Source organism: Cucurbita moschata, unplaced genomic scaffold (assembly GCF_002738365.1).
Source record: "Cucurbita moschata cultivar Rifu unplaced genomic scaffold, Cmos_1.0 Cmo_Scf00007, whole genome shotgun sequence".
NCBI lineage: Eukaryota > Viridiplantae > Streptophyta > Magnoliopsida > Cucurbitales > Cucurbitaceae > Cucurbita > Cucurbita moschata.
Genome location: NW_019268523.1, coordinates 1,274,802 through 1,292,583, shown reverse-complemented (window position 1 = coordinate 1,292,583; position 17,782 = coordinate 1,274,802). Strand labels below are relative to the sequence as shown.

The window sequence follows — 17,782 nt, the reverse complement described above, 5'->3', positions numbered from 1 at the left end:
AAAAAAAAAAAAAAAAAAAAAAACACGAAAAAAATTCGTATGGTTCATCCCTTTCCAAGCAAGCAAAGAAAGGAAACGGAAATGACAGAATCAGAAAGCTCGAAACTTTCGACATTTACACTCGGCATGAAGATCGACTGTGCATACTAGAGATGCACGAAACATTGACGAAATTTAGGTATAGAATGAACCTCGTTTCTGCTAAGCAGGCATAAACTCTTCAGCCACTGGATATCGAGCGATGCTGCTAGAACCTTAGCACTAGCATTTAAATACAGCGGTCTGTGAAATTAGGGCATTGCAGGGGAACTTCCCGCTCAACCCTAATCAAAAGAAGATCAACCGCGCATAAATCAACGGTGGTGATGAAATGTTTAGTAAAGACGGCAATATAATTTTGTAATTTTAAAAATGGCAAATATCAAATTCATATTAACTAAAATCACAAATTAATAATAGTATTTATTTAAATCTTTTGTGGGTAATTTGCATTATTTTCATGTCCAAATAATTTCTTCTTCTTCTAAAAATCCCACAAAAATTAAAAAATAGAAAAGACTATAAAATGAAAAATTACACTTACGCCAGGAGAGAGTCTAGCCCTATTCCAACCAATATCTCGCACTGTTCGGTGATTGAAGGCTCTGATACCATTTGTAATAGTCCAAACTCATTGTTGATATTAACCGTTTAGGTTCATTACATGTCGGTATTAATTTCATAGTTTTTAAAACGCGTATGTTAGGAAAAAGTTTCCACCTATTTCTGGAGAATGTATCATGCATCACTTTCCCCTTTAGAGGATAATAAACTTTTGACATAGCAAATTATGATTAATTCGGGACGCACAAGTTGAATCATTAGATTAAGAACATGAGAGCATAAGATCCAATGACAAAATAAATTAATGGATTCTGACAAAGACGTCGGCACAACAAGCAATTTTATTCGATCTTCCATCTTTTTGTTCTCCATCCACTTTCGATTATTCCCGATTCCATCTTGCCCCACCGATTTCTCCTCTAATTCACTCTAAACCAGCGCTAATTCAATAACCCTTTCTCATTCCTCCTTAATTTCCATTGCTCCCCATCTTCAACCCCGATCTTTCGAGCTTTCGGCTATGAAATTTGGGAAGGAATTCAAGACCCATCTGGAACAGACGCTCCCCGAGTGGAGGGACAAATTCCTCTGTTACAAACCCCTCAAGAAGCTTCTCAAACACTACCCCAATCTCCCCACCGACCCTTCGCCTAATTTTCTTCTTCCTCCTTTTCAACACCCCGTTTCCTTCGACGATCCCGCCGATACTACGCCCTTGGAATCCAATCGCGTCCGCTGTGAGACTGGTGCTGGTTCTTTGGCGGACCTTCAGGATTGGTTCGTTCGGATTCTCAATGAAGAGCTTGAGAAGTTGAATGATTTTTACGTTGATAAAGAGGAAGAGTTTGTCATTCGGTTTCAGGTTCTTTTTTTGCTTTTGCTGCTCCTTTTTTTTGTTTGGGGGATTCTTCTTGGATTTCTGTGTTGGTTTTATGATACATTTATGGAATCTGTGTATTTAATTTGGGTTTACTGTGCTATTACTTTTGTCGCGGGGCATTTGACCTTTTGAATAATCTTGAGTACTACGGAAGACGGTATTAAAAGCTGTGTCATATGACAATTTGATGAACATTAAGTTAGTGCGTACTGACTGATGATCAAACAAGACACTGGAAGAGGCTGGAAGGGTTTTGTTTGATCTTCAATAAGATGCAGCTTGAAAAGTTGTATGTCATCAAGGTTTGTCATATGGGAAGGCTTAAAAGTTAGATGTCTCTGACGCTGGATTGGTTTGGTGGTCATTAGAGTGGGTAGATCCCACTTAGGACATTAAGATCCTACAAGATCCTTGACAAGCAATTGACATTAAGATCCTACAAGATCCTTGACAAGCAATTGTTGTAGGGTGTTGTATGAGATGTTTCTCTCGAACGAAGTATACCATAGAGTCTCCCCTAAAGCCTATAGAACTCTCGAACAACTTTCTCTTAATTGAAGTTTGACTCCTTCTCTAGAGCCCTCGAACAATGTACACCCTTTGTTCGACATTTGAGTCACTTTTGACTACACGTTCTAAGCTCACGACTTCTTTGTCCGACACTTAAGGACTCTATTAACGTGACTAAGTTAAGGGCGTGACTTTGATACCATGTTAAAAATCATGACCCTCCACAATGGTATGATGTTGCCCACTTTGAGCATAAGCTCTCGTGACTTTACTTTTGGTTTTTCCAAAAAAACCTCGTACCAATTAAGAGTAGTGGAACGATGTTGTTTCTGTTTTCAGATCAAATTTTAATATTTGAAAACCATTTCCGGAAGAAAGATCCTACTGAGATTAGCAAACAAGTTATGCATCTAAGTTTGAAACTATGTTCTTTTAAAGCCAAAATGGTACAGAATACCTCTTGATTACATTTTTACTATGCTATATTTCGTGTCTAGATCAGAAAGGTTTCCAGCAGTTGTAGCTGTATAACGATACTCGAGTTCAATTGGCGCAGGAGCTGAAGCAAAGAATTGATCATGTCAAGGAAAAGAGTAGCAGGGGAGGTGGTTTCACATCAGAGAATGAATTCAGTGAAGAAATGATGAACATTCGCAAGGACTTCGTTGCCATTCATGGAGGAATGGTGCTTCTCAAAAACTACAGCTCCCTCAATTTTGCAGGTAAAGCAGTACATCAATCAATCTGTATATCAATATTGCCTTTGGTTCATGTTATAGCTGTGGCACAAGCATTTTTTTTACTGAATTGTTTTCAAATTTGGGTTTAAAGGGCTAATAAAAATTCTCAAGAAGTATGATAAACGAACGGGTGAACTGTTGCGTCTGCCTTACATGCAACTTGTAGTGCGTCAACCTTTCTTTACAACAGAACTTCTCACAAGCCTGGTTCATCAATGTGAGGCAAATCTAGAGCTACTCTTCCCATTGGAAGAAGAAGTGGTTGAATCTACACCGGCCTTGCGAGTTGACCCGAACCCAATGCTCGATGACTCGAGAATTGTTACTGCTAAGACGCCTTCAGATCTTGGGGAGGAAAGTGAGGATTTATATAGAAGCATTGTTGCTGCAATGACAGCCATTAGTGGCCTAAAGAAAGAAAGCTCCACCAATAATCCTTTGTCATTTTCGTCTCTCTTTAAGAGTCAGGATGATGAGAGTAGTGGTGCTGTGACTGATGAGAACTCTCCTTCAAACTCTTTGGCTTCTTTGCCTAAAGGTGATGAAGATGATGACTAGTTTTGTTCTTCCCTCACTGTGTAACTGAGTTTTCATCGCTTTTTGTTGGAACTCTGTACAGTCGAGTGTATAGAATTATGTACAATCTGGTAGCCGAATTAAGTTCTGTTCCATGAATGTGTGAAGAATTGACAAGCTATTTTGTCATCTGATGATGATATGAACTTGAATTATCAAATCAAATCGACCTGAGGTCAGTTCGCCTCTTGAAGTGCCTAGGTGAGCGTCTTCAATCAGGCGCCGCCACAATGTGTAGTGTCACAATTGCACCTGCACCCCTTCGAGATGTTTACGAGCGATTGTGCGACACTCACTCTCAACACCGAATGAGTTAGCCAACTCGAAATTGCGTCGCCTACAACTTGGCGATAAATGCTCAAACCTCTGACCCCGTTTGAAAAGAAAGTTTTTTAGAAAACGGGAGCAGAGAGATTTTCGAAAGAAAGTTTGAATGCAAGATTGAAAGAGAGGTTGAAAAGCAATGTTATAGGCTATAAGTGAGAAAGGCAACACAACAACTTCGATAGCATATAACTCCAGGTAGGAAGAATTGATGACTAGTCGCATCTCCCTATAGTACATTTTGAGACATTTTAGATCTACCAAGGCGTAACATGATTCTGTCAAAACGTTATACATTTAGGAAATACAAAAAAAGAACTATACATCATGAAAACGATAAAGGAAAGCAATAAAGGGATATAATGCAAGGGGTTTGACATGTAACGAGCATGCAGCTATAGACAACACGCCTTGAACAAGCATGACCGTGTGACACGCAGCACCCAACCTTCTTATACCCACGAAACTAACTCTTTGCAAAAGGTCCACATAAATACATGCCATACAGAGATTCCATTTTTGGTCCCTTTGTGTCACCTTGAGGTGGCTTTGAAAACACTGCTCCATTTGTATGGAAGATTTCTTTCTTTTTTACAGATTCTCATGCTAGACTAAACCTATTCCTCTCTCAATATTATGAGACAACCAGTTAGTTTCTACATTTGAACTAAAATACAAAGAAAACCAAGCCAAGCCATGTATAAGAATAAAAAAATGAGTCAAGACAGTATCTTTTTGATCTTCATAACCGGGTTCTCATCGCACCATCTCGTCGTAATCGAAAGGAAGTGGAACAGAATCGAATGCCCTGTATTTCCCCACATTGTTTAGGTGCTCATTCTCCAACCTGATCAGTAAAAAATCCACAAGTCTTTTAATCATCACGAGTAATGCAGAAGCTAGTTGAAGTTGATCATGGAGTTCTATAATCAGCCATTTTGTTGCACAAAACTTAGTTCTATAATGTTTAAATACCCCTTTCAAGAGAACATCCATTCCCTGCCTGAAATGATTCAAGGAACGAAGAACATACCTGAAGAAATTCCAGATTCCTCGTCGAATAATCTCCAACACGGCGACGATCGCAATTAAGGCTTGCCTATGGATGAATGGAGCTTCTCTAAAGCCTAATACGGATTGCATCCAAGCAAGTCGTAGCAAGATATTCAGTACCTGCAATCCAGATTCCAAACAAAATTATCAGCTAAGATGCATCATAGTTTCCTATTCCAAGCTGATTTTCATAGAAGAACAGATCCAAAACAACCAGTAGTGTTCTTACAATTGCTGCAAAGTAAACACTTTTGTTGGATATCACTAGTTTGTCTCTCAACCATGGATTTTTCGAGTTTCGTCGCAGAAGACCCCAATCCCATACTATATCCCAGTACGTGCCTGAAATTGTTGCAATAACAGAACTAACAGCAGCCAAGTTTCTCCAAGTCATCCCCATATTCAAATCATTGCCAGTTCTCATAGCAACTGCAATGACCGTTGAGAAGTACTTCAGTCCATTAAACACATGCATCACGTCTTTCTCTTCGATCAAGCGCCGGAGGCACTGCAAGCATTAAACAACCTTAGCCCTGATGATTTGATACCATGGGAACATGGGAAAATATCTGTTAAACCAGTTGATTACCTGAAGAGTACGGATCCAATATGGAATAATTGCAACAACAAAGTAAAAGGCTTCAAAAACTTTGTTCTCTTTGCATGTATTCGATCTTCGTATAAAGTCGCCCCACCCGTAGTAACAGATATAGAATTCTAAACTTCTGAAGGCTTGCACCTGATGAGATATTGCAACTGTATTAGTCTTGATGTGTTACGTTTACCAGGAGAATGAACATACAGAAATCTTAAAGAAGGTTAATGTGAAACCTGGCTGGTCAGCTGATCTGCCAAGAAAAAGTCTTCGAGTGTAACCTGAAAAAAAATGAAGATTTGAATTCACTTTTTCGTTCAAAAGTAGAAATACATATTTGTGAAGCTTCTCTTCCCATGAGTACCTTGTAGAACGGTGTACAGACCAGATGAAATGCACTACGAATTAGGAAGAAGCGGCTGGAACGGAATATGATATCAAAAGGACAAAATATTATAAGAAGAAGAACCTGCAAAATGAGTTCTGCTTAGATATGGCTTTTACTCTTACTACAATTGTAACAGCCTATGCCCACCGCTAGAAGATATTATCTTCTTTGGACTTTCCCTTAAAGGTTTTAAAATGCATTCGCTAGGGAGAGGTTTTCACACCCTTATAAGGAATACTTCGTTCCCCTCTCCAATCGATGTGGGATCTCACAATCTGAGAGATTTCCATACCCTTATAAGAAATGTTTTGTTCCCCTCTCCAACTAATGTGCGATCTCACAATCCACCCCCCTTGGGGTCCCAGCATCCTCGCTGGCACACCGCTCAGTGACTGACTCTAATATCATTTGTAACAGCCCAAGCTCGTTGGCACACTGCCTGGTGACTGACTTTGATACCATTTGTGACAGTCCAAGCCCACCGCTAGCAGATATTGTCCTCTTTGAGCTTTAAAACGCATTTGCTAGGGAGAGGTTTCGACACCCTTATAAGGAATGCTTTGTTCCCCTCTCCAACCGACGTGGGATCTCACAACAATAGCTAGAGCATGAAGAGAGAAATATTTGAGACACTGCATTACACAATGAACGATGGAGCTTACAGTGAGTAGAGCTAGAGGAATTGACTCGGATATAGCTTCAAATCTTTTGGTTTTCAGGTCCACCTCCATGTCCAAATGTGAGAGAACACAAGCCAATGTGAGCACAGCAAGACCTGTACTGAGAAAAAAGACCTCCCGGTGACTCAACTCTGTCCCTTGCTTGAAGCCAAACATAAATGAGTAATTGACTCGGTAACGCCTCCAAAAGTATATATTTCCAGAGTACATCATCAAGTGCAAGATGATGAATCCAAAAAGGCTGAAAAAGTAAGCATAAATATCAACATCAAAATGGTACTCAAAAAGTAAAATGCCTCAAAACATCAAAGTCGCTATCTAAAATTACCTATACAGAGGAAATATGTTATCCATGTACTGGCTGCGCCCTGTGCTCTCAAAGATATTTCTTAGGTGTATCACTACAATAATGGCCGCTACAAGTGCCATGGCACAGCCGAAGAAAACCCCTGCAGATATTCAAATCAAATTTGAGTGTACAAGACATTGCAAGAAAGACCCTTTTGCTCTAACAAGTGTTATTACCAGAGAAAAACGTAATTCCATGTTTTTCCCTTCTGATTTTTCTTCTCAGAATGTCCATCCCTTTTCTTCGGTTTCCATTTGCAAAGTGCTTAATGAAAACAGCCTCCACTCTTTCTATGAGCCGTGTGACCTGTGGCAGTACAGAAACATTTTGAAGAAGAAAAACTTTCAGGTGAGAGTTGGCTAAATATACCACCATGAAATTTCAGGAACTGTAACAGACCTCCATAGTGCTGCCAAGAGGAGATTTATCCACCATTTCTAAGTAGACCTTCGACGCTCGACGTGACGTTATCTGTATTGACAAAACCCGAGATTCAGAATTACTTGAAGGAAAAAGATAATCCATTTCAAGTAAATAGACTGGAAGCTGTGGAGACCTTACCTTATCATACTTCTTCACGATCTTCGAAACAGCCAATATGTTTAAGAAGCTGTAGATCCATTAGAAGTAAAGCTGTTAATATTTTGACAAATTCAACAATGAAGAAACATAATCTTCACTATGATAATCAAGACTCATGTATTGCTATTACCTGTAACCTTTTAGAACTTGAAGCTTTTGGTAGAATTCAATCAAGGCCCGAGTCATCAATTCTTCTGACTTCCTCAACTCCGTTTTCTTATATGATAACCCAGCTTTGGAACTCGCAACCATGTATTTCAAGGTTGATACTGGTGTTTCAGGAGCGATATTAATCCTTACATGGGGTAACAAGTCTAATGAAGCTGGCCTGTGTTCTTGAATGGTTTGAGTTGTTCCCCTACTCCCTTTCCTGCTGTAACTGTTGCCCTCTTTTGCTTCCATCTCCTCGTCTACCGTCTCAACTTCCTGAGTTATTTCGAAGCGCGACCGTCCTTCTAAAACACAATCTAGACAGTAAGAAACCAAATCAAATTCACAAAACCATTGCATTTATAACTAAAGATCTTTTTTCCAACTTACCTGTACTTCTTCCATTGATGGAATTAACAGTTGAGGAGGCTGCAGTTCCTGCTAGATCGACAGGCTCATCGACATCATTGGAAGCAACATCTGGTTTCTCCACCTTAATCCTTAGAGCAACCAAAATATCCATCTGTTTGCTCAATTCCTCAGCCTCCACCGTCAGCTCCCCCACTTTCTTCTTGTAAAACCTCACCACCTTATTGAACTCAGCATCAAGTTCCCTAAAGAATAGCACCTCATTTCCACCTCCTTGGTCAGATGACATAAAGAACATGCTCTGATAGCTCTCTTCAGAACCATTATGAACTATGTTTGTGATGATTGCATCATCCTGCTTCCTTGGAGAATTCCTCTGCGTTGTAAGCCCACTGAAAGCTCTATATAATGACATCTTTCTCTTTAGCTTTCCTGAGGCATCCGGAGCTTTTGGCTGCCTAGATATGCTTACTTCTTTCAAAATTGCTTTCAGATTATTGTAATCCAAGTACGCTTCTTGCCATTCCGGCACCATTTGGGACAAAAACTCCTTCCCGAACTTCATCTAAGAAGGGTGGCTTTACAGGATGAGTTGCCAATTGGTTATTCGAAATGCATTCCCATACATACATATATATATTCGGTGGGCATTTGACAATTATTTTAGACCTGTCATTCCATTTTTTTCTTAGATCATCTTTAATAAATAAAGGGGTTTACCCTTTGACTTCGTCGGAATCATGAGCGCGCAGAAGCTTCAGTGGCTTTCGTTTTCAGCAAGAAATGGAGAATACTTTTCATGTTGGGTTCTCCTCTCCAGATTCGTTCATCCACTGAGTCTCGAACGCCGGCTGCAGAAGAGGAAAAACAGTGAAAAATGAGTAACTGGGATCGATTTGAGAGGAGGATGTCCCACATTATCACCATGGGAACAACTCGCTTCGCTCCGCGTAGAGATAAGGATCGCTTGACTAGTAGCATCAAGCAGTACATTATGCTGTTCAGCCGCGATTCGTCGATGGCGATGCTTTCCACAAGCAATGTTCCTTCAAAATTATTGCATGTAGTTAATATCACGCGGAATAAATAATAATAATTAGGTCATTTCTTTTTACTTTTTTTCTTTTAGAATTTTGCTTTTAATTCTAAATTTTAAATCTCATTATGATATAATAAACAATACAATAATGTAAAATTTTCTTTATATTATATGTCATTATGAGCATATGTCATAGCTCATATAGATTAGGGTTTTCGACTTTTTTTTTTTTTTTAATTTTTCCAAATCTCACGTAAAAAAAACGACATTTGAATACAGTTATTTTTTTAGTTCAGTAATTACAACGGTAAAAAATTGAATTATCGATTATTAGAATAATAATTAATATTTTATTTACTGCACTGTCATAACATATAATCGTATTGAATTAAAATGTCATTTTAGATAAATTAATATGATTATTCTTATATTTATAGAATTTTTTAAAATTTTGGATCAAAATAGAATTCGAAACAAAACAATTTTTAAAAGTAAAAAAAAAGTAGTAAGGAATATAATATGAGATATTTTTTTCTCTCTTTTATATAAATTTTATTTAATCAGACTGCTACATTCATTACATAATGTACGGTTTCTTAATAACGGTTGGATAAAAATTAAAAAATTTACGTGTTTTTTATAATCATCATAAAATTATGTAAAATTATGGGCTAATTTTTAAAATAATTAGTGAATGGTTGGTTTGAGAAGCTAAACAAATAATGGGAGTATAGGTGGTGGTGGGAAATGGCGTATTATTTATGGTGGTTAATTATGACGTCACTTGGCCCATTTTTACTTGGGAGATTAATTTTGACTTCCACATATCATCTCATATATAATGCATACATAATTAATAATCATAATATAATCTCTTAATCATAATTAATATGAACGACACATAATCACCAATAATTTATATTCTATTTATTGTATTACAAAAAAAATATTTTTTTTATAAATATGTATGTCATCCTTTAAATCTACAAACGAAGGTCGGGTGCATTATTTATTTTCAAATTTTATCCGTTATTAACAAAGCTAATTTTGTTTACGACTTACGAGTATTTGGCAAGAGTTGGTTAAGTAAAAAGAAAAGCCGTAATGGAATTCGAGATATTAACGACCAAAGAAAATTAAAACATGCGACTCGGGAAAAAAAAACGAGATACGGTTAGTTATCATTATTGAAAAATATAACTTGAACGGGCCAAAGTCATACAGCTGTATGTTTATGACTTTATATGGAGAACATTCAGCAAGAAAAAAACAAACCATTTTTTTCTTTAAAAAAAATAAATAAAATTAGCTTAATGAACTTTTATATAGTTGAATTTTGTATGAAATGAATAATGTCACACCCGGGAAGAGAATTATAAAAGTCCAACCATATAATATGAATAATGTCACGTGCATGTCACCGCATCATGAATCTTGGAATATGGGGTATAATCTATAAATTAACATGTTTTTATTTTTGTTTTTATTTTTATAATTATGTTTATTTATTATAAGATTATTTCTTTCACTGTAATCGTCTTACTCATAGTCGAGTTCTCGTTTTGTTGTTGTTGTCGTCGAATTCGAAAGGTAATGGCACAGAGTTGAATGCTCTGAACTTCCCCACATTGTTCAGGTGTTCATTCTCCATCCTGATGAACACAAAATCAAGTTTCGTTAGTTGATTTCTTTTTCGCTGACGTTGTTAATACAGCTTTACAATCGGACAAACCTGAAGAAGTTCCAGATTCCTCGTCGAATGATTTCCAGCACGGCGACAATGGCGATCAAGGCTTGTCTGTGGATAAATGGAGCTTCTCTGAAACCTAATACTGATTGCATCCAAGCGAGTCTCAACAAGATATTCAGTCCCTGCAACCAAGATTCGGAAGATTGGTATTATCGGCTAAAACATGTAATGGAAAGCTAGGTTTTCAAGAATTTGCGGTATGTTCTTACAATTGCTACATAGTAAACATTTTTGTTGGATATCAATAGTTTGTCTCTCAACCATGGATTTTTCGAGTTTCGTTGGAGAAGTCCCCAATCTTGAACTATGTCCCAATATGTGCCTGAAATTGTTGCAATAGCAGAACTAATTGCCGCTAAAATTCTCCAAATCATCCCCATATTCAAATCATGGCCTGTTCTCATTGCAATTGCAACGATTGTTGAGAAGTATTTCAGTCCATTAAATACATGTTCTACATCTTTCTCTTCCACCAAACGTCGAAGGCACTGTAAGCATTCAACAACTTTATCTCTGATGAGTTCATACAATATTGAGGAAGACATTTGTAGTTTGCTGTGCAAAACACTAGCCAGATTACCTGAAGAGTACGAATCCAGTATGGAATAATTGCAACAACAAAGTAAAAAGCTTCGAAAATTCTGCTCTCGAAGCACTTATTTGATCTTCGTATGAAATCCCCCCACCCATAGTAGCAGACGTAGAATTGTAAACTTCTGAACGCTTGAACCTGATGTGAAATTGTATCTGGTTTAGCTTTGGTGTATGAACTTTGAACGATTTCAGTCATCTAGATGATAGACATCGAAGTTCTTCCGGAGAATAGAAGATATTGAAGTTTAAAGAGGCTTGATATCAAACCTGGCTAGTGAGCTGGTCTGCCAAGAAAAAGTCTTGGAGGCTAACCTGAAGACAATATATAGATTTAAGTTATGTGTTCGACAATAGATATACATTTTTGTAAACCTTCTCTTGCTCCAAGTACCTTGTATAAAGGAGCACAGACCAAATGAAATGCGCTGCGAATGAGGAAGAAGCGGCTGGGACGAAATAGGATGTCGAAAGGACAGAATATTAAGAAAAGAAGGGCCTGCAGAATGATTGAGTTCAGCCATGGATGATGAAGACAGATATTTGAGACATGAACTTCTTACAATGAGTAGAGCCAAAGGGACTGATTCAGTTATGGCCGCAAAGGATCGGGTTCTGGGGTCTGCTTCCATGTCCAAATTGGAGAGGATGCAAGCCATTGTGATCACAGCAAGACCTGAACTAAGAAAAAAGACCTCCCAGTAACCCAACTCCGTCCCTTGCTTGAAGCCAAACATAAGGGTGTAGTTTACATGGTAACGCCTCCAAAAGTATAGATTTGCAGAGTATATCAGCATGTGCAAGACAATGAATCCAAAAAGGCTGAAAAAGGAAACATTGGTATCAACAATCGAGCAGCCATGTTCTTTGGAGCTTCAAAGTAAGCTTCTTGAATTACCTATAGAGAGGAAATATGTTATCCATGTACGGCCCACGCCCTTGACTCTTGAAGATGTTTCTTAGGTGTATGACTAGAATGATGGCCACTACAAGTGCAAGCGAGCAGCCAAAGAAAAAACCTGCAGATACCCAATTCAAGTTTAAGAGCACAAGACATTAGCTTTGAAGTGTAAAATCTCACATCGGTTGGAGAGGGGAACAAAACATTTCTATTAGGGTGTGGAAATTTCTCCCTAACAGACGCGTTTTTAAAAACCGTGAAGTTGACGACAATACCTAACGGGCCAAAGTGGACGATATCTGTCAGCGGTGGGCTTGGGCTGTTACAAATGGTATCAGAGTCAGGTAATGAGCGGTGTGCCAATGAGGACGCTGGCCCCCAAAGGGGTGGATTGTAAGACACATCGGTTGGAGAGAGGAACGAAGTATTTCTATAAGGGTGTGAAAACCTCTTCCTAACAGATGCGTTTTTAAAAATCGTGAGGTTGACAACGATACGTAACGGGCCAAAGCGGACAATATCTATTAGCGGTGGGCTTGGGCTGTTACATAAAGCAACTAGTCTTCTTACCGGAGAAAAAGGTAATTCCTTGTCTTTCCCTTTTGATTTTTCTTTTCAAAATGTCCATCCCTCTTCTACGGTTTCCATCTGCAAAGTGCTTAATGAAAACAGCCTCCACCCTTTCTATGAGCCCTGTAACCTGTTGTTGTACAGAAACACTTTGAAAAAAGAAAGGACTTTAAACCACAATTCTGTCTCAGGAATCGTTGCAGACCTCAAGAATGCTGCCAAGAGGAGATTTTTCCACCATTTCGAGGTAGGCCTTCGATGCTTTACGTGATGTAATCTGCAAGGATAAAATCATAATTACTGAAGGAAAAAGATTATGTTCTTCAAATATAAACATTGGTGGCTGTTGAGACCTTATCATATTTCTTCATGATCTTCGAAACGGCCAGTTTATTCAACAAACTGCAGATTCATAAGGAACAACTCCATTTATAGTTCTGCAAATTCAACAGTGAAGTAATATATGTTCAGTATGATATCAATATTCATGCATTACCTGTAGCCTTTTAGAACTCGAAGCTTTTGGTAGAATTCAATGAAGGCACGCTTCATCAGTTCTTCTGCCTTCCTCAACTCTGTCTTATTATAAGACAACTGAGATTTGGAACTCATGACCATACATTTTAATGTCGATATTGGTGTTTCGGGCTGGACATTAATCCGTACTTGGGACAACAACTCTAACTTGAGTTTTTGAATGGTAGGATGAGCTATTCCTCCACTGGCCTTCCTGCTGTTACTTTTTGCTTCTCTAGTTTCCATCTCAACTTCTTGGGTTACCTCCAAGCTTGACCGTTCTACAAATACGTTCATCTTTGTTACTGGTATTTATCGAACACAAAATCGAAAGTTCAAGAATCTATTCAACGATCACTTACTTGCAGTTCTGGGAAAAGTGGACTTAGCAGTAGAAGTAGAAGCTGAGGATGTACTACTACCTGTAAGACTGACACTTTCATTAAAATCTTCAAGAGCAATATCTGGCTTCTCTACCTTAATCCGCAGCGCAATCAAGATATCTATCTGCTTGCTCAACTCCTCAGCCTCCCTCATCAGCTCCGCCACTTCCTTCTTGTAAAACCCCACCACTTTATTAAACTCATCATCAAGTCTCCTGAAGAACTCCACCTGATGTTCATCGCTTTGCTCCGACGATGAAGCGAACAGCATGCTCTGGTAACACTCTTCAGACCCTGTATGAATTATGTTTGTATGTATAGCATCCTCCTGCATCTGTTGAGAGCGTCTCGGTCCTGCTAGCCCGCTGAAAGCTCTGTACAGAGAGACCCTTCTCTTCAAGTTGCGCGTTGTCCCGTCGGATGCCTCTGGCTGTCTCGCCCGGCTGACTTCTTTCAACACTGTTTTCAGATGGCTGTAATCCAGGTATGCCTCTTGCCATTCCGGCACCATTTGAGACAAAAATTCCTTCCCGAACTTCATCTTTGCTCTGTGAAATTCTCTGCATTGATGCTTTTGGTTTTGTCAAGGTGGGAAGATTTGGATTTGACATGAGGATGTCCTACATGATTACTGCGCAAACATCTTGACCTGCATTGATTTGGCAGCGTCAACCACGACACTGCTGTTGTTTAAAGAAAAGTTTTTCATTAATTCCTTGCCTGTTCTTTGATCAAATAATATCAAAATTTGCTGTCCACCAAAAACTGGGAAGAGATCCAACTGAAAAATCAACCACAATGGGCCACTGCTTTAAATTCTCCACAACCGGATGATCAGGACTTCACTATTACATGGGAGAATTTTCTTACTTAAAAAGATCTTTTCAAGTAAGTTGCCTGTTTGAGAGTGATAGTATGAAAATTAAGTTCAGAAGTGTGAAATTAAGTATTAAAATTTGTAAGTGATTTTATTTTTTGTTTTTCTAGGTCATGCGATATTTCTTACTTATAAATTCATGATTTTATACGATATTTCTTACTTATAAATTCATGATTTTTTTTTTTTTTTTTCGGATAACCCATCAACATAAATTTATTAAATAATATTAAAAAGTTAATGACAAAAATATTTAAACATGAATTAAAATTTTATAAATAATTAAATGTTTGAATTGCAATAGATAAATCTTAATTTTAAAAATTTTAAAAATTTTGTAGCTTATTATAAACTTTTTAAACATTCTATTTCATTCCATTTATAAATATTGTTTAATTAAAAAAACTTTTATACTTAATTAAATATAATAAGATATAGTAATAATTTAATCCCTAAATTTTAATATGTACATTTTTAATGAGGTTTAATTAAATAGGTAGATTAATGAACTGCTACATAGTTACTAAATATATGTTTTTTTATGGGTGTGATTGGGATGACGTGTCAGTTCACTCGCTAGAGACGGGTTTGAAAAGAAACTGAACACCGTGGTTCCTTAGCGTTCGCCATGGCCAAATCGCCCGCAGATCTTTGCGTTTCTCTTTGAATTTGATGTTCTCTTCAGATTACGTTCTGTCCAGTCTGAACTTTATATTCCAATCACTTAACCTTGTTAGAGCTTACAGGCTACCCCTGCCGGAGATCAATCATGCCGAAATGGAGTTTCTTGGTTTCGGTTCTTTTGGGGCTGATGTCCACCGTTGCTGTTTCGATGCGGTTCGAGCTTCAATCGGGCGGCACCAAATGCATTTCGGATGACATTAAAACCAATGCCATGACGGTCGGCAAGTATTCGGTGATTAGTCCCAACGAAGATGTTCCCATTCCCGATTCTAGCAAACTCACTGTCAGGGTATTCATTCTTCCTTTTCCGATTCAATGCTTAATTTCTGTTTCTGTTTACGCTTTTTTATGCATTGCCCTACGTTATGTTTCATTCTCCCTGTATTATATGGAAACTTGGCTACTTTTATCCAGAAATTATATGGTGGGACGGTCTCATGATCATCTTTATTCTATTTTCTCGCATTTGTGTTTTCAAATCGGTATCTCTTTTCCGGAATTCTGTGTTTTTGTTGGTTATGGAATTTGTTTAGATGATTAATATGTGGTAATGGAGGTTCTTATTAGGTCAGTTCGCCTCATGGCAACACGTATCATAATGCGGATAATGTGGATTCTGGAAATTTCGCGTTCACTGCAGCCGAGTCTGGTGATTATACTGCTTGTTTTTGGGCTCCGGAACAAAAACCCCCAGGTTCAGTTACTGTTGAATTTGAATGGAGGTCCGGTGTTTCTTCTAAGGATTGGTCCAAGGTTGCTAAGAAAGGGCAGATTGAAGTACGTCCTGAAATTTCTCATTTTATTTCTGGCTTGCTCATTTTTTGGTGTTCTTCCTAATTATGCTTTCTGTATGCAAAGATTTGTGACCATATAATGAGCACCGCTTCGTCACTATATCCTTAAAATAACTCATCCTGCATGATATTATGTTATTCCTCGAATAATTTTGTTGGAATTTGATTGGATATACATTCAGTTAGCGGATTTTGAGAACTTAAACTGGAATGAAAACAACTGTATGACAGGTTGTCTCCTTTTGCTTCCTTACAATATCCTTACTTTAAACAATTATGTTTTCTGCAAGAATCTCCTTTTTCTTGTGTAAATGATATTATTTGCACAACCAATTGAAAAACTTGTAACTTCTTTGGATGTTCAACTTCTAGAGTTTGGCCAAAAAAATCGGGGACTTCAGAAAGTGAGAGGAGATGAAGTGTGAAATGGAAAAAGAAAAAGAAAAAGAGAGATATAAATAGAAGAAAATGCTGCAACCAAAACATTAGAGAAATAGAAGATCCAAATCCTTCGATTCTGAAGAGTGTAGCGCTAAGGACCACTCTTTTAGGAATCACGAATCTCCACAATGGTATGATATTATCCACTTTGAGCATAAGCTCTCATGGATTTGCTTTTGATTTCCCCAAAATGTCTTATTCCAATGGAGATAGTATTCCTCACTTATAAACTCATGATCATTCCCCACTGATTGAAGGCTATTCCAATGGAGATAGTATTTCTCACTTATAAACTCATGATCATTCCCCACTTATTGAAGGCGGGATCATCATTTAAATACCTTTGAAGCTTCAATTGAAGGCGACCCTTCAAGCAAAAAATACCAAGAAGCCATAAAATAGTGTGAAGGAATCCAAAGGCCAGAACTTCTTATCTAGATGTAGATCTATTCACTTTGTAAATTGCATTTGCATCTCATTATTTCTGCCGGTATTTCTTAAATCACATTTCACGAACATTCTTTATCATTGTGTTTTCTCGGTCATGATATGTTAAGAGGTCCATTTATGATGAGATTCTGTTTTGAACTCCACTTTACTTGAATGTAGAGGATGTTCTATTGTTTTTGTTTGATAGAAGAATCTGTAAGGTGGTGGTCTGATGAAATAGTTCATCATCTCTTATGCTAGATAATGGAATACGAATTGAAGAAGTTGTACGACACTGTCATCTCTATACATGATGAGATGTTTTACCTCCGTGAAAGGTACACTATAATGAATTTGAGTTCATATCTAAGTTTTCTTGAAGACATATCAGTTCACTGGCCTTATGATCTTCGTGGGCTCTGTATTTTGTAGATTCATTACATCCCCAAGTAGTTGATTATGTGATGATTGATTCTTTGTTATCGTTTGTGTTTATGTTTCTGGGTTTCAGAGAGGAGGAGATGCAGCAACTGAACAGATCAACAAACGCAAAAATGGCCACCTTTAGTATCCTATCACTTGGAGTTTGCTTGTCTGTCGCTGGTTTACAGTTATGGCATCTCAGGGCATTCTTTGAACGCAAGAAGTTGCTCTGATTTTTCTCCCTCCCATTTAATAAACTCTCTCCCCTCTCTCTGTTTTCTGATATATAATTTTCTTTTAGTCTATTTTTCTTTTAATTCTTTTAATTTTTTTTTTGCTATACTGAGCAATTGTGAGTTATGAAGAACATGATTCTTTTTCAATAATGTGGTGTTATTTTCTCACTTTTTAATAGATGAATTTATCTTATGAATCATAATAAACAAATTTAGTTTGAAAATGTATGCGTTGACTCATTCAGCTGACAAAGAAACTCGAGGCAAAAACAGATTCTGAAAAATACTTTCCAGAATGTTTAAAGAAAACATGATTACAAGCTTTACAGCACAATGAGGAAGAACACGA

At 37.7% G+C, this 17,782-nt stretch overlaps 4 protein-coding genes and 3 long non-coding RNA genes across 8 annotated transcripts in view; 4 read left to right on the top strand and 3 right to left on the bottom strand.

Annotated features, from left to right (window-relative positions):
* The window catches only part of LOC111445186, a 2,799-nt gene extending 2,447 nt beyond the window's left edge, over window positions 1–352 (bottom strand). Inside the window, exon 1 of the long non-coding RNA XR_002710790.1 lies at window positions 192–352. This is a non-coding gene — a long non-coding RNA (uncharacterized LOC111445186). The remainder of the gene's footprint in view (window positions 1–191) is intronic.
* Window positions 353–898: 546 nt separating this feature from the next.
* LOC111444714 (SPX domain-containing protein 4-like) lies at window positions 899–3,497 on the top strand. The gene is made up of 3 exons (XM_023082727.1): window positions 899–1,465; window positions 2,550–2,715; window positions 2,825–3,497. Exons 1-3 carry the CDS (start codon window positions 1,124–1,126, stop codon window positions 3,289–3,291), a joined length of 975 nt encoding a protein of 324 aa, XP_022938495.1. The 5' UTR covers window positions 899–1,123; the 3' UTR covers window positions 3,292–3,497.
* Window positions 3,498–3,912: 415 nt separating this feature from the next.
* Window positions 3,913–8,825, bottom strand: LOC111444712 (phosphate transporter PHO1 homolog 9-like). 2 transcript variants are annotated; one of them, XM_023082724.1, is made up of 13 exons: window positions 7,821–8,825; window positions 7,411–7,747; window positions 7,260–7,308; window positions 7,098–7,169; window positions 6,875–7,004; window positions 6,678–6,798; window positions 6,332–6,590; window positions 5,646–5,750; window positions 5,518–5,562; window positions 5,276–5,425; window positions 4,916–5,194; window positions 4,667–4,806; window positions 3,913–4,480 (listed from the first exon to the last, which is right to left on the bottom strand). In XM_023082724.1, exons 1-13 carry the CDS (start codon window positions 8,362–8,364, stop codon window positions 4,390–4,392), a joined length of 2,322 nt encoding a protein of 773 aa, XP_022938492.1. In that variant the 5' UTR covers window positions 8,365–8,825; the 3' UTR covers window positions 3,913–4,389. The 2 variants fall into 2 exon arrangements, with proteins under 2 accessions (XP_022938492.1, XP_022938493.1); XM_023082725.1 differs by having other exon boundaries at window positions 7,411–7,732.
* A 1,318-nt stretch (window positions 8,826–10,143) lies between these two features.
* On the bottom strand, window positions 10,144–14,148 carry LOC111444713 (phosphate transporter PHO1 homolog 9-like). The gene is made up of 13 exons (XM_023082726.1): window positions 13,529–14,148; window positions 13,147–13,447; window positions 13,004–13,052; window positions 12,856–12,927; window positions 12,651–12,780; window positions 12,078–12,198; window positions 11,743–12,001; window positions 11,574–11,678; window positions 11,450–11,494; window positions 11,169–11,318; window positions 10,798–11,076; window positions 10,571–10,710; window positions 10,144–10,490 (listed from the first exon to the last, which is right to left on the bottom strand). The coding sequence occupies exons 1-13, from the start codon at window positions 14,088–14,090 to the stop codon at window positions 10,382–10,384; spliced, it is 2,322 nt and encodes a 773-aa protein (XP_022938494.1). The 5' UTR covers window positions 14,091–14,148; the 3' UTR covers window positions 10,144–10,381.
* LOC111444718 lies at window positions 11,978–12,187 on the top strand. Its single transcript, XR_002710729.1, has 2 exons — window positions 11,978–12,059; window positions 12,143–12,187. It is a non-coding gene; the product is annotated as an uncharacterized LOC111444718 (long non-coding RNA).
* Window positions 13,734–14,269, top strand: LOC111444717. Its single transcript, XR_002710728.1, has 3 exons — window positions 13,734–13,826; window positions 13,911–14,033; window positions 14,138–14,269. It is a non-coding gene; the product is annotated as an uncharacterized LOC111444717 (long non-coding RNA).
* Window positions 14,270–14,986: 717 nt separating this feature from the next.
* LOC111444716 (transmembrane emp24 domain-containing protein p24delta7-like) lies at window positions 14,987–17,636 on the top strand. Its single transcript, XM_023082730.1, has 4 exons — window positions 14,987–15,399; window positions 15,678–15,887; window positions 17,036–17,112; window positions 17,286–17,636. Exons 1-4 carry the CDS (start codon window positions 15,196–15,198, stop codon window positions 17,428–17,430), a joined length of 636 nt encoding a protein of 211 aa, XP_022938498.1. The 5' UTR covers window positions 14,987–15,195; the 3' UTR covers window positions 17,431–17,636.
* Window positions 17,637–17,782: the final 146 nt, after the last annotated feature.

Excerpts from the sequence above, each read along its gene's own strand:
- LOC111444712 (XM_023082724.1), bottom strand. The coding sequence starts at position 8,364 with ATGAAGTTCGGGAAGGAGTTTTTGTCCCAAATGGTGCCGGAATGGCAA. Across the intron at positions 7,170-7,259 it reads TCGTGAAGAAGTATGATAAG|ATAACGTCACGTCGAGCGTC; the intron begins GTAAGGTCTCCA and ends TTGTCAATACAG. Across the intron at positions 6,591-6,677 it reads AACATATTTCCTCTGTATAG|CCTTTTTGGATTCATCATCT; the intron begins GTAATTTTAGAT and ends TTACTTTTTCAG.
- LOC111444714 (XM_023082727.1), top strand. The coding sequence starts at position 1,124 with ATGAAATTTGGGAAGGAATTCAAGACCCATCTGGAACAGACGCTCCCC. Across the intron at positions 1,466-2,549 it reads AGTTTGTCATTCGGTTTCAG|GAGCTGAAGCAAAGAATTGA; the intron begins GTTCTTTTTTTG and ends CAATTGGCGCAG. Across the intron at positions 2,716-2,824 it reads CAGCTCCCTCAATTTTGCAG|GGCTAATAAAAATTCTCAAG; the intron begins GTAAAGCAGTAC and ends TTGGGTTTAAAG.
- LOC111444713 (XM_023082726.1), bottom strand. The coding sequence starts at position 14,090 with ATGAAGTTCGGGAAGGAATTTTTGTCTCAAATGGTGCCGGAATGGCAA. Across the intron at positions 13,053-13,146 it reads CGAGTTCTAAAAGGCTACAG|TTTGTTGAATAAACTGGCCG; the intron begins GTAATGCATGAA and ends ATGAATCTGCAG. Across the intron at positions 12,199-12,650 it reads AGGAATTACCTTTTTCTCCG|GTTTTTTCTTTGGCTGCTCG; the intron begins GTAAGAAGACTA and ends GGGTATCTGCAG.
- LOC111444716 (XM_023082730.1), top strand. The coding sequence starts at position 15,196 with ATGCCGAAATGGAGTTTCTTGGTTTCGGTTCTTTTGGGGCTGATGTCC. Across the intron at positions 15,400-15,677 it reads CTAGCAAACTCACTGTCAGG|GTCAGTTCGCCTCATGGCAA; the intron begins GTATTCATTCTT and ends GGTTCTTATTAG. Across the intron at positions 15,888-17,035 it reads CTAAGAAAGGGCAGATTGAA|ATAATGGAATACGAATTGAA; the intron begins GTACGTCCTGAA and ends CTCTTATGCTAG.